The sequence below is a fragment of the Mytilus trossulus genome, chromosome 7 (assembly GCF_036588685.1).
Source record: "Mytilus trossulus isolate FHL-02 chromosome 7, PNRI_Mtr1.1.1.hap1, whole genome shotgun sequence".
Taxonomy (NCBI): Eukaryota; Metazoa; Mollusca; class Bivalvia; order Mytilida; family Mytilidae; genus Mytilus; species Mytilus trossulus.
Window position 1 is genome coordinate 17,282,068 of NC_086379.1, and position 15,208 is coordinate 17,297,275.

General features: G+C 32.6%; 2 protein-coding genes across 3 annotated transcripts in view; one reads left to right on the forward strand and one right to left on the reverse strand.

The window, feature by feature from the left end:
- The window catches only part of LOC134724732 (uncharacterized), a 30,266-nt gene extending 29,755 nt beyond the window's left edge, over positions 1–511 (reverse strand). The window contains exon 1 of the mRNA XM_063587930.1: positions 412–511. The gene's annotated coding sequence lies outside the window, so the exon portion shown is untranslated. The remainder of the gene's footprint in view (positions 1–411) is intronic.
- LOC134724734 (small ribosomal subunit protein uS8A) lies at positions 12–14,240 on the forward strand. Of its 2 annotated transcripts, none has more exons than XM_063587935.1 (5): positions 12–81; positions 6,102–6,240; positions 8,675–8,754; positions 12,929–13,014; positions 14,122–14,240. In XM_063587935.1, the coding sequence occupies exons 2-5, from the start codon at positions 6,108–6,110 to the stop codon at positions 14,213–14,215; spliced, it is 393 nt and encodes a 130-aa protein (XP_063444005.1). In that variant the 5' UTR covers positions 12–81; positions 6,102–6,107; the 3' UTR covers positions 14,216–14,240. The 2 variants fall into 2 exon arrangements, with proteins under 2 accessions (XP_063444005.1, XP_063444004.1); XM_063587934.1 differs by having other exon boundaries at positions 58–115.
- The last annotated feature ends 968 nt before the right edge of the window (positions 14,241–15,208 follow it).

A 15,208-nucleotide genomic window follows, 5' to 3' on the forward strand; every position in this document is an offset into this window, starting at 1 on the left:
GTTTTCAAGACTAAGACGAGCACCTGTTTTACCCACAATTCCTTTCACTGTTTTCTTCCTTTATTTCCGCTAATTTCAACGGTACATGCCAAATTATTTGTGTTTAAAATTATCTGTAATCATCCTAGCTTATGAAAAATATTTGAACGATTAAAAGGCTTTTAAATGATTAAGTGAACCAATAGCTATTAAAATAGACGATAATTTTCCACTGCTTTACAACATATGATTGGAAAATCAATCTGGTTCTTTGACATGTCCATCTCAAATCAACGTACTGAGATCTGTTGCGATCAGATTATTTAATTATGTTAAATAAATTGAATAACTGATGGATACAGAGTCGACACTCTTTTAAGTATTAAATGTACTATGACAAAACTGTTGAATTATTATAGAAACGTCACTGACCTTGTTTCCAATCGCACTTGTAACCGGTTCAAACTTTCCTGTCAAGTATTTTTCTTGGGTATAAAATAAACCGACAGCTTCTATAAATATGTTAAGATTGGCTACGATTTTGGGTCTGCAACAGATATAATTATTTCAAACTGTAATCTCTTTTCACATTGTGAACCCAAGTATTACAAGCAGTCTTTCAAAATATGTATTTCCTGCCTTTTGTCGTGCAACCCTCTTGTTGAAAGTCGTTTATTTACCAAACTATAGTAAAAAGAATGACCAACACTGCTCTCTGTTTTGAAAGGACAATACAAGTACATGCAGTGGTGGAATCAGAATTTGTAACTTATAAGGGGGGTGCCCCCGGGTGGGCACTAACTGGCCTAAAGCAGGGTTTTCCATTCATTTTGGCCTAACAGGCCAAAATGAATAAGTAGGCGGTCACCGGATAATAGGGGGGGTCCGGGGGGGCTTGCCCCCCCAAAAAATTTTTGAAATCTAGATTCAAAATCCTGGCATCTGACGAATTTTAAGACAATATTTCATGCTTGTTAAATGGGCATATTATTAGCAGAATTTTTTTCTAAAAAATTTTGTCTGCACAATTTTAAGACTTTGAATACTACTATAATTTAAACGTCATGAACGTTGACAAAATTAAGAATACTGTTCTTGGATTATTGGATACAGCAATTTTATTTATTTTTATTTAATTATAGATAGGATGCACACTATATTCTATATTATCATGTCTTTTTAGCTTTTGTTTTGTAATAATTTTGTCATTTTGTCATGATATATTTAAGTTGTAATAGAAATACAAATAAAAATAGAATGAAAATCTTCTTGTTTTTAGAACTCGTATAACCAAATATACTGAGACAAGTCAACACAACATGGTGGGTAAAATTCAGACTATCAAATTTATTAATCTAAATCATCAGAAGAGGAACAATCATCTTCGGAGAGATTATCCATTTCATCAAGTTCTAGGATTTTCATGGCATTTCGAACTTCATTCAATGTCTGTCTGACTTCAGTTTCAATAGTGACAATTTCTGTCGGTGTCTCTGTCTGAACACTTGCATCTTCGAGTACAGGTGCTTTACAAGTCATGGTGTTTTCTTGTACTTTAGATGTAGGAGCTCTGTTTGCTGGTAATCGTCTTCGATTTTTTGCACCAGTCCAGGTTGTTACTGCTCGTTTGATAAGAGCTTCACCTTCTAATGACTCTACAGGTGGGCCGTTTATGCACACATGAAGAATTGAGTCTAGCATGTGGCTGGTTAGTCTGTTTCTTTGTTTTGTCTTTACATTTTTTAATGCACTAGCCCCTCTCTCAGGCCATGCATTGGACACTGGAAGTGCCAATGCAACTTCTGCTATAAAAACTATACTAGGATAGAAGTTGCAAAATGATTTGTTTCTGACTAGTTGGTTTAAAAGCCATTCAGTGGCTGTAATTTTGGATTTTCCATCTTTCACATCTTGAGGCATGATCTTTTTCAAATTGTCATTGATCTGATATTTCAATCCTTGCCATTCTGTCAGTAGTTTTTCAGCTTTCTGATTTTTCTTTTCTTCTTCATCATCTTGATAGAAATGTTCTCCCAACACTTTGATCGAATCTTCTCCATACTCTTTAAATCCTGTTTCATCAGTTTTTGGTAGAAGTGTTGGGTCAAAAATTGCAAAAGACGATAAGACTTCTCCACAATCTTCAAATCGTCTATCAATGTTTTTGATTAATGCATCGACATACTTTTTGAAAAGAGATGTTAGTTCATCAGAATCTTTCTTTGTCAAGTTTATTTCTGCACACATATTTGTGAAAGAATCTATATCATTTCTTAAACTTTCAATAGGTTTATCTTCCTCAATTAGTTGTTTCAGCTTGTCCTTTGTCATGTTAATTGCTGGGCATATCACAGAAAAGTTTAAAGAGTCTTTCTGAAATAGTCTTGATAAATCAGCTAGTATTGGCAAAATGTCATTTAAAATGTATATTGCTCCAAGAAACTTAAGACCTTTCATCTTTTTTAAAAGTCCACATGCTGCTGCGTCATCTTTTTCTAACTTACTTAATGTATGAAGAATAACTTCATACTCTGAAAATACAGCTTTGACTGATGATTCAAGACTAAGCCATCTTGTCCTACATGCCTTCTTTAATCTTTTGCTTACAACTTTTTGGGCCTTATCCCCCATGATAATATTTTTCAATTCCTTCTGAGTTTTTAAGTAAATGGCCATTTTCTTTGGTGAATTTTCAAAGAGTTGCCAAAGTTGACGAAGAATAATTTCCATATTCTTGATAAAACTGATGGACTCGTTAGAATCAGCACAAGAAAGGGCAAGCTTGTGGCATACACAGTGGATGTTTATTAGACATGGATTTTTTTCTCTGAGACGTGTAGCGACACCTGTTCTTTTACCAACCATCACAGAAGCTCCATCAGAGGAGAAACCTGTAAGTTTTGAAACATCTAACTTGTCTGATTCAAGTTCTTCAAGCAACAGACCAGTTATTGTCTCAGCATTAGCAGCATTGTGTTTCTCAAGAATATCTTTACAGGACAAAAAGTTTGTTTTAGTTTCTTCATCTTTAAAGCTGTAGTACTGTATAAAAGTTACTAAATTTTCTTTCACAGAAATGTCTGCCACTTCATCTGTCATCAATCCAAACGCATTAGACTTTCGTACATTCTCTAACATTATTTCTTTCATCACATCCCCCAGAGTTCGAAAAATCTCAGTTTGTGACCTTGCTGATCTGTGTTGAAAGAACTTTAAATGTTCAACCTCAAAGATTTTTTCAATAAACTGCAAGAGTGGAAGTAGTTTTTTATTTGCTACAAATTCTTTCATTAAGAAATATGCTGAAGAAAATACTTGGTTTAAAACAGTGTTATTCACTTCTGTTTTCTTAATAACTTCTTGATGGAATACTGAAACTTGTTGTAATAACTCATTTTGTAAAGCAGCAATATGTAATTTACTTTGCACATGAGTATTTAGAGAATCGATTTTGAATCTTACACTTGGTGTAGAGGCAAATACACTGCGTTGGTTTTGTGGGTGCTTCATCTGATGCTTTTTGCAAACCAAACAAAACATGCCATCATTTTCAACAAAACAGAGCCACCAATTTTTACTGTTAAGCCAGGAGTGTTTAAATTTTTTGAAGATCTGGGAATCAGTATGAATAGTTGAACAGTCAGCATCTTTACATGTAAAAAAGGAATGTACTGCTTTGTTCTCAAATAAATCTTCTACGTTTGTTTTGCATTGTTTAAAATTCCACGGACCATAACTCTTTTCATTTGGCATTGAGATATAATCTTTTGAAGATTGAGACTGTTCATTAACAGAACTACTAGTATGGTGTGTTGCCGTTTCTGTTGAAGATCCTGACTCAGGTTCTTTTTCTTCACTATGCTGATCTTTATCATAGCAGCTACTTGTAGGGGAGGGTGATTCATCTATTGCATTGCCATTAATGTCAACACAGTCATTGCCTGAAACATATAATAGTAAATACAACTAATCAATCCTGAATAAAGAAAAATTAAATGATGCGGCTAATGGAGTGTGTTTCAAAAAAATATTTATATAAATTATAAACATCATACATGTACCAGTTGTTTTCAATATATGTAATTGCTAAATTGCATCGTTCTTTGATTAAATACTGTTTACAACAGTTACTTCATTTATAAAAATATAGAACCTTTAAATTCAAAATACATTTTGTGTTGTCTTTCTGATAAAACTACATCACATGTTGTTTCATCTTATTTTTTATTCTGTATTGATTTGTTATGATAATGTCTAAATCTTTAAAGGCTTAAATTATATATACTCACATGATTTTTATTGGTCAAATCCAAAAATAAACATGCAGTTGAAACAAAAAACTTTTTCAAGTCATCCATGCATAACTTAAACAAACAAAATTGGATCTGAAATTAAGTCACACTTTTCATCTCTTCATATATATCACACATTGTTTTTGAGTGCATTGGAATGATTCCTACATATACATGTATTGGCCCCATTGGCAATAATTCATAATGAAAATAACCATAAAAAAGGATAAAAAATATTTACTTAAATGTTTAAGTATGAAGCCAAATGTTAATGATCACAAGAAGTAACATTCACATTTTTTCTTTATTTCAAAATTAGAGTTTTAATTTACATCTTTATCTTAATGCCCCTCCTTTATGCAATTTCTTATTAAATTCATGTTTATTTCAATTTTTAATAGTAAATAACATTTGAAGGATAATAAATTTGATTGAAGCTAAACAAGGGGGAAATAACTGAGAAAATATATTTACAAACGCTTCAAATTCGCGGATAATTTATGACCTAAAGCTCAGGTAATAAATGTTAATTAACAGTTTGTTAGACACACAAGCTGTCAAGTGAAGTCAGTAGGTTGTCAATTTAACTTGCAGGTATTAATTACCTTGATTAATGATGAAAATCGATATTAATTATAGGGTCAACAAGGAAATGAAATCAAACACAATCGATCTCTAAAAGGACAGGACGCCCCGAAATCGTCAACAAGGGCACGGGCGCAACTGAAAAAAAGGGTGGGCGCCGCGCCCTCTGAAACGACCTAGCTGGAACACTGCTATGTCATCGATTCATTCGCGATTTAAAGTATCCGTTTATAAACACAACAGAACAAATTGAAAAACAATGCATGCAAACTTTATAAATTGTATTATCATAAAAATCCACACCTTTGTGTCGCTTTGAGGGGAAAAAATCTGTAATGGAACGTTTCATCTTCAACAACAAACGAAAGTTTTTAACGACCTTGACATGGCATGACTTGCATAAATACTCGATATCTCTCGGGAGTTTCTCTTTCGATGGATAACGGCCGTGTGTTCCGATAGAAATACAAACCGGAACTCTCAAACGTAAATAAAACTTCAAGAATATATTGAAGATCATAATAAAGATCAATAAAGTTATGAAATGTAAAATAGTCGTATAAGTAAAATATGCACCCAAATTTTTTAGACTGATGACGATTGAACCGGCCAAATAATTGCTTGAACCGGTCAATTTGGCCGGCGGCCGGTTCTTATGGAAAACACTGCTAAAGAAGGGGGGCTGCACCAATACACCTAATCTGGGCTGACCCCAGAATCTGCAGCTCGAACTATTGACGCTGTACAACAATCACTTTTCCATTATGGTGTCTTATTTTGTATTTTGGCGTCAGAATTTTATTTTGTATTTTGGCATCAGAATTTTATGGGAACCTGTGTGAGGTCCAGTAATGGCGGACAATTAGTCATAAGGTGTATCATGCTTCAGTGATTCCAATACACCAATTTTTGCTATTTTTCTGCCCTATCTAGACCACCCAGGTTCCCGTAAAATTTTTGAGGTTATAATACAAAATATCATGACATCAATAGTTCAAGAGGAACAGATTCTCGGGTCAGCTGGGAATAGATATAAGGTTTATTAAAAGCAACCAAATTACTTGCCCCCAAGATTGATGTTAACAATTAGGATTCAGAAACAAGCAGCAAGTGCTTATATTAAGATCAAGGTTGTGGCTTGAATTATCAGGATATTACAAATGAACCAAAATAAGAGAAGAAAGCATAGCATCTGAAAATGCTTTAAAACAATTATTTCTAACTGAATAGTCTCTTTATTTTCAGCTCAAGATGGTGCGTATGAATGTATTGGCAGATGCCTTGAGGTCTATTGCAGCCGCCGAGAGAAGAGGAAAGAGGCAGGTGTTGATCAGACCTTCATCAAAAGTCATCATCAAATTTTTAACAGTAATGATGAAGCATGGTAAATATGAAATATTGTTAGTCTGAACTAGAAATATCTGCTAGTAAACATTTCACTACAACAGTCAATGTATATATATATTGAACTCAAACTTCCTTGTGGAGATATTCCAATAGAATTCAACGAGCAGCTTAAACAATCACAGCTTTCTAAATAACTTCTGGTGACAAATTGGGAAGATCAACCAGGAATCTTCTTACAGACAAAAAGACATATACAAAGCACTGCTGACACTTAAAAGGAATTGACTGCATTAAACCTCAAAAACACTTTTTAGCTCACCTGGCCCGAAGGGCCAAGTGAGCTTTTCTCATCACTTGGCGTCCGGCGTCCGTCGTCGTCCTGCGTTAACTTTTACAAAAATCTTCTCCTCTGAAACTACTGGGCCAAATTTAACCAAACTTGGCCACAATCATCATTGGGGTATCTAGTTTAAAAATTGTGTCCGGTGACCCCGCCAACTAACCAAGATGGCCGCCATGGCTATAAATAGAACATAGGGGTAAAATGCAGTTTTTGGCTTATAACTCAAAAACCAAAGCATTTAGGGCAAATCTGACATGGGATAATATTGTTAATCAGGTTAAGATCTATCTGCCCTGAAATTTTCAGATGAATCTGACATTCCGTTGTTAGGTTGCTGCCCCTGAATTGGTAATTTCAAGGAAATTTTGTTGTTTTTGGTTATTATCTTGAATATTATTTCAGATAGAGATAAACTGTAAAAAGCAATAATGTTCAGCAAAGTAAGATCTACAAATAAGTCAACATGACCAAAATGATCAGTTGACCACTTTAGGAGTTATTGCCCTTTATAGTCAATTTTTAACCATTTTTCGTAAATCTTAGTAATCTTTTAGAAAAATCTTCTCCTCTGAAACTGCTGGGCCAAATTATTTGAAACTTGGCCACAATCATCATTGGGGTATCTAGTTTAAAAATTGTGTCCGGTGACCCCGCCAACTGACCAAGATGACCGCCATGGCTATAAATAGAACATAGGGGTAAAATGCAGTTTTTGGCTTATAACTCAAAAACCAAAGCATTTAGAGCAAATCTGACATTGGGGTAAAATTGTTAATCAGGTGAAGATCTATCTGCCCTGAAATTTTCAGATGAATTGGACAACCTGTTTTTGGGTTGCGGCCCCTGAATTAGTAATTTTAAGGAAATTTTGCTGTTTTTGGTTATTATATTGAATATTATTATAGATATAGGTAAACTGTAAACAGCAATAATGTTCAGCAAGGTCAGATTTACAAATAAGTCAACATGACCAAAATGGTCAGTTGACCTCTTTAGGAGTTATTGCCCTTTAAAGTCAATTTTTAACCATTTTTCGTAAATTTTATATATCTTTTACTAAAATCTTCTTCTCTGAAACTGCTGTGCCAAATTGATCCAAACTTGGCCACAATCATCTTTGGGGTTTCTTGTTTAAAAAATGTGTCCGGTGACCTGGCCATCAAACCAAGATGGCCGCCACGGCTAAAAATAGAACATAGGGGTAAAATGCAGTTTTTGGCTTATAACTCAAAAACCAAATAATTTAGAGAAAATCTGACATGAAGTAAAATTGTTAATCAGGTCAAGATCTATCTGCCCTGAAATTTTCAGATGAATTGGACAACCTGTTTTTGTGTTGCGGCCCCTGAATTGGTAATTTTAAGGAAATTTTGCTGTTTTATATTGAATATTATTATAGATATAGGTAAACTGTAAACAGCAATAATGTTCAGCAAAGTAAGATCTACAAATAAGTCAACATGAACGAAATGGTCAATTGACCCCTGTAGGAGTTATTGACCTTTGTAGTCAATTTTCAATCTGCTTCCTTTGTTTAATATTCACATAGACCAAGGTGAGCGACACAGGCTCTTTAGAGCCTCTAGTTATTTCTAATTATAGAACCTGCAAAACGAACATTAAACATGTTTCCCTACAATTTCAATTTATGCAACCTTATATTTTAATGTAAATAATTAACAAAATAAATATGAAGTAAAAACACATTAATTTACCAGATAAGAAAACAAAATATACTAAACTTTTAATGTAAGAATCATGACTATTTATTCTGGCTACTTTTAAGGGGAAGGGGTTTTGTCAATGATTCTCATCAGAACAATTGGTTGATTGACTATCCTGACTTGGTAGAGGCACTGTTGAATGAAATGGTCTTGCCACAAACAAAACCTCAAACTTGTATAACGTTATTTCATTTAAAGCAGAGAATCAAAAGAAAGAATGTTTTATGCAAGTTAGATGTATAATTTGTTTGAGAGTACAATTTAATAAGCCCCCAAAAATGAAATAAGGAGGTGATCTTTATATTAAGTTAACAAAATTTTTTTTATATGAAACTATGTCATTTCTCTGTTAAACCTGTACCAACAACTTAAAAACCTTGTTTAAAAAAAGATTTTTATTTCAGGTTACATTGGAGAGTTTGAGATTGTAGATGACCACAGAAATGGCAAGATTGTTGTCAATTTAACAGGAAGATTAAATAAAGTATGTAAAATAAGTCTTAAATTTAAATTTCTAATTAATGTTTCCATTGCTTTTATATGCTTATATAGGAAAAATTATGTATGCTTTTCTTGTTGTTTTTGTGGCTGTTTTCTGCTCTTTGGTCGGGTTGTTGTCTCTTTCAAACATTCCCCATTTCCATTCTCAATTTAATTATGTATTTGCAGCTGACACTGAATCAACCACAAATCAAATATTATGTATATTACTTGATACAATAAAATATTATAAGACTGGTACTTAAAGTTGTATGAAATTTAAAATAAAAAAAATAGATTATAGGTATAGGAAGATGTGGTTATGAGTGCAGATGAGACAACTCTCCAAATAACAATTTATTAAAATAAGAAAATAAAATATTATAGGTCAAGGAATGGTCTTCAACATAGAGCCTTGGCTCGAACCAAACAACAAGCTATAAAGAGCCCCAACATTATAAGTGTAAAACCATTCAAATGGGAAAACCAACAGTCTAATCTATATAAAAAAACGAGAAACATTTATAAACTACATAAACAAACAACAACTACTGTACATCAGACTCCTGACTAAGGACTGGTGCAAACATTTGCAGCGGTATCAAATGTTTTAATGGTACCAAACCGTCTCCCTTTTACTGAGACAATAATATAACATTAAAACATAGAAAAACACACGATAAAATATCAAGGCCATAATAAATAATAGGTTTGTTTGCCCAAACACTACCTACCCAGAAAAAGCTGCCTACTCAAATTCTTTTATTGTCCTGATTTGAAGAAGTTTTTTTTTTTTCAAATAGGCATGAAGACTAATAAACATCTGATACTTCAATTTCTTTGTTTTTGAAAAAAGAAAGAAAATGCCTACCTACCTACCCACTGTCTCAACCTTTGGGTAGGGTTTGGACAAACAAAAATATTTTTAAGTGTGGCCCTATTGGAAGTCTTAACTCAATCAAAAACTGTAAATTAACACACTATGAATTAATAAAGTTATTGGGAACAAATATTAATATGATTTATCTACGTGTACTTGAAGGGTTAAGCTTTAATCCAAAAGAAATGAATGTGTACTTTTAATGCCCCACCTAGGGGCAATATGTTTTTGGTGAAGGTAGTATTTGGTGACATTGAAGTGCAATCAAATTGAAACTTATATTAGTACACATATGATCTGTATGATTTTAATTTCAAATTGCACTATTGCAGTTTTAACCCAATTTTACTGTCCACATAGAAAATGAAAGTGTGTGGTGGGTAACTGTGTACAATGGACACATTCTTCTTACTGTTATAAAATTATATGATTTGAAATCTTATTATAAGACCCATTCACTAATAGCGGTATAAGAAATTTAGTGCTTATATCGTCGCATTGAATGGAACAGAAAAAAAGATATCTCTTTGCTATTTACTTTTTATTTGTAAAGTAAAATGGCACTCTGGTCTTGAACAATTTATTTTCCTAATTTTCTATACATTGTTGGTAGATCAGTAAATTCTGATAAGATCATGTACTTTGTGATAGGTAAAGATATAGAGGTATATTTTTATTGAAACTGGTGGCAGTGCTATGAACTTAGAGATCGCTTTAAAGTTTTCCTTTTTGCTGCAGTTATATTGTTTCCCGTAAATGACAGTCGAAATTCAGCCTTTTCCCCTTAGAGAAATTCTCAATTACCAAAAAAAAATGGCTTAAAATTCCTCCCAAATTTTTTTACATTTTCCCCAAAAGGTGATGGCATTGGTAGTAATGTTTGTAAATATCGTATTCATGTTATTATTTTGATATTAGAAAGCACTTTTGAGATCTGATTTTCTTATCAGAAAAATCATGGTGTTTGTAAAACATGTAGTTTTCAATGCATTAAGTACCATCATTGCTTTGGTTTCTTTCCCCTCTCTGAAAAGTACCTTTCAGGTTGAAAATGTCTGACAAACAAAAAATACATAAAAAAAAACAGTGAAAAAAAGACAGCAAAGGTCAGCAAAAAAACCCAGATGTGTTTAGAATAAAATATACAAATTTCCCAATTTCAATAAAAATATCAATTTTTCCCAATAAAAAACGGTAGAGATAGTTTTGAAAAAGACAACAATATCACTGTGCTGACTTTATAGGGTATCGCATTTGGAAAAAAAATCAGCAGAAGGGCATTTGTGTCATCCTAAAATGTAAATTTTTTAAGGGAATTTTTAAATCTCCATTTGAATTGATATAGATGCTATTTTTTTATATAATTAAAAGTCTAAGGTAACTGTCTTAAAACCAAAGCTAAATTGTATGGACTAGGGAATACCTTAACCTTTTAATAAGATATTAAAAATATAAGGAATCAAATTCTGGGACACAATTTAAATATGTTTTATATTAATACAAATAAAAATGATTTCTGAAACTGAAATGAAAATATTTGGGCCTCGCAAAGTTTTTCAGTGGGTCTGACAGCATCGCCAACAAATGAAATTTTATTTTAGGCCTTATTTCCCTCTGAAATTTACCAGTTAGTTCTCAAGATGTTTTAGTGATATAGAATTACATGAACTGAATTGTATCTTCAGACAAGACCCATTCACTAATAGCGGTATAAGAACTTTAGTGCTTATATCGTCGCATTGAATGGAACATAAAAATAGAGATCTCTTTGCTATTTACTTTTTACTTGTAGAGTAAAATGGCACTCTGGTCTCTTACAATTCATTTTCTTAATCCAGTATTTGTCTGTAGATAAGTGAATTCATGACCAGATCATGTCACAATCTGACAGGAAAGATATTAAGCTTTCTTGGAATTAGTGTCTGTGCTACATGTATGAACAAGGAGCTTACTAGTACTTTTCCTGTTTCTTTATCCTTTTTGGGGTTTTGTGCTTTAAAAGATTTGAATACTACCTGTTTTCAGCAGAATGGCATTTGTGTCATCCTAACTCTTTTGTGAATTTTTAATATAATTAAAAGTCTACAGTATCCATGATCTGTCTCTGAAAAAAAGGGACTAGGGGAAAATCTAATCATGAAAATTTTGAAAGAATACAAGGAATAGAGATGTACAATTCTTTTAAATTTTATGTTTCTCTTAAAATTGTTTATACTAACACATGTACAAATGTACATATCATGGTAACTAGAACATATAGAAACATATACTGGATTTACCAAATGTAAGAGCTAAAAGTACTTTCAGAATGTTTCTTCCAAAGAATAGATGAAAATTTTATTTTTAAAATGTTCACTTATCCAAAGCATATATAGCAGCATAGGCCTCTTTGACTTTTCATTTGGCTGATTTTTTCTATTCCATCAATTTCTGCGTTATTTAAATGTTTGTTCCCATTACAGTGCACAGCAAGAACTTTTAAGATCGTGATTTGAAATGGGTAAAGTCGGGAATAAACTGCAGATGTGATCAAATTCTGTTATAATTTCCAGTTGTTTTAATACCCCCTAAAAATAGTTTCTGAAACCTAAACGAAATTACTTGGGCAGCAAGAATTTCAGTGGGTCAGGTGGCATGCAATACCAAATAAATGAAATTTTATATGAGGCCATATTCCCTTCTGAAATCTACTATTTCTCAAGATTTGAATTGTATAATGTTACGCCCATTCACTAATAGCGGTATAAGAACTTTAGTGCTTATATCGTCGCATTGAATGGAACATTAAAATAGAGATCTCTTTGCTATTTACTTTTTACTTGTAAAGTAAAATGGCACTCTGGTCTCTAACAATTAGTTTTCCTATTCTGATACATTGTATGAAGATTAGTATATTCATGTCATGATGAGCTCTTTGTGCTAACAAATGATACTAAATAAATTTAAAAAAAAACAAGAATGTGTCACCAGTACACAGATGCTCCATCTGCACTATCATTTTCTTTGTTTAATGGAACATGAAAATGGGGGGAAATCTAAATTTGGCATTAAAATTAGAAGGATCATATCAAAGGGAACATGTGTACTAAGTTTCGAGTTGATTGGACTTCAACATCATCAGTAACTACCTTGATCAAAAACTTGAACCTGAAGCTGTACGCACGCACAGACCACAAAACATATTGCCCATAAATGGGGTATAAAAACACCACAGAACTGGGATATGATTTCTTATATATTCAAACAAGACATAAGTAGACAATACAGCTGTATTTATTGTTGTTTCTTTGTTTTCTAGTGTGGTGTAATCAGTCCAAGGTTTGACATTGCCATGAGAGACATGGAGAAGTGGACCACAAATCTGTTGCCTTCAAGACAGTTTGGGTAAGTGATTGAAAGACAATATATATATTGTTATCTTTAAAAAAAAAATCAGTACAATGATCTTTCAAATATAGTATGGGTTTAGCTGATAGTCTTGGGTCATTGATTTCCACAATTTATGAAATTAGGTTAAACAATTACAACTTATATAATTATTTGTCTTGGAAAGGACAGAAATCGGTAATTTTAGACAAAATTTGAAATGATTTTTTCCACTTTATCAAGATATCTCTTGAGAACATGGTGAAGTTCAATGTATTTGATATGGACAAAAATAAAGCAAAAAGAGTTAACTCCCCTTCCATAGACAGAACCTTGACTGGAAATTTATCTGAAAAATTGTCAGTTTATTTTGACTATCATGACTTGACTAGGTTACAATTTGATAAATGATTTAATATACTAGAGGAAATATAGTCAAATTAATCTACAGTGAGTGAATCTTAGCTTTTTTTGTCAACAAGATTTTCTTGTGTTATTGTAGAGTTAAGACAATAGTTGTCCCATAATTTGTTAGATCTTTTGTCTTTTAGCCATAGTGTGATCTTCTATTTTCTGTTTATGATAACCTCTCTGGTCACTGTTAACATTTTAATTGAATGATAACTTAACTTAACTTCTATCTTATGACTTACTTAGGTGATCTAAGGTAAAATTTAATAAATCAAGAATTCAAAATTGATACTTTAAGCTGGAAGAGTATTACTTAAGGATCAAAATAAGCTAAACATATTTATAGATCATGGAGCTCCTTTTCAATATATTTGATTTGTAAAATATGGTGGGAAAAGGCTGACTCAGACTTTTACCTTATATTTGCATTGGTATTATTTGGGTCTCATATTAAAAGAAGGAAAATCAAAAATCTGATTAAATTTTGTCAAATGACCTTTTATGAACTATTATGTCTTGTGTTAAAAAAAAATAGGTGTTATGGGGCAAAATATTTTACCTTGTATTGTATTGAAACACCAAGGAGTAAGAATATTTTACACTTATTCCAAAACCTCACCTATTAAAGTACATCCTTAAAGAAAAAATTATTACCGAAATGAATGAATTCAAATTTGGCTGCTTGATTATGAATTTAATGATTTTGTGTTGTAGATTTTTGGTACTAACAACCTCAGGAGGAATCATGGACCATGAAGAGGCCAGAAGAAAACATTTAGGAGGAAAGATCCTTGGCTTCTTTTTCTAAAGACAATAAAAAATAAAGTAAACTAGTCATGTGTTTAGTTACGTGTCCAAAAAATATATGAGGATACACCAAGATTAGTTGAGCATTAAAAAAATACTGGGAGAGAATAAGGATAATCATGAGTTAAACAAACTTCAATTTTCGTATGCCCTGCTGTATCAGAGATTCAGTTTTACCCTTGTCTGTCTTGTTTTCTAATGGCAAAAATACAAGGAATTATATTTCTGATTTCCCCAGAAATCAACGGAATCTGCTAATAAAAAATAAGGAGTTGTGGTATGATAACCAATGGCCCAACTATCCAATAGAGTCATAAATGATTCGGATTTAAGTCTCCTTACAGCATTATACAAGAGCAAAACCTTTTGTGTAGTCAACTGTAAAAGATCAGGCTACGGCCTCTAAAAATGAAAATCACTAATTTGTAAGCTCATGACTTGAGGCAGGCACATGTAGAATGTAGGGGATTAGCATGTCCTCTACCTTTAAGCTGGGATAATGGTGTAACAGCCCAACAGGTTTTGTTTAGAAATTGTAAACTGTTTTTTTGGGGGGAGGAAAAGGCCTTAGGCCAAAAAAAAAAATAGGTGTGTTTCCTGTTGCATGCCCCATTCTTTCAGGTTATTTTCATCAGTTCATTGTTCAAAAGTGTCAGATTCTGGAACAACACACTTGAATTTAAAGTCCCTCACATTAAAAAGCTGCACACAACTTCCCCAACTGTCAATGTGGGAGATATTTCATGGTTTTTTCCAGTCACAGTAAATTCATTGTTCTTTAATCCAAAGTCATGATACTGATTGAATATATCAATAAAGGTGGTAGAATTAGAAAATGGGGCTATTATACTTTTTTCTCGTTCCTGTGTGGACACTCATCGATTTTTATTGACTGATGGCCATAGCAGAAGCCATGCCGTTGTTTGACTTCAATCTGTATCACACAAATGCTTACTGTATTAAAATTTTATTTGAAATCAAACGTTTAAAAGAT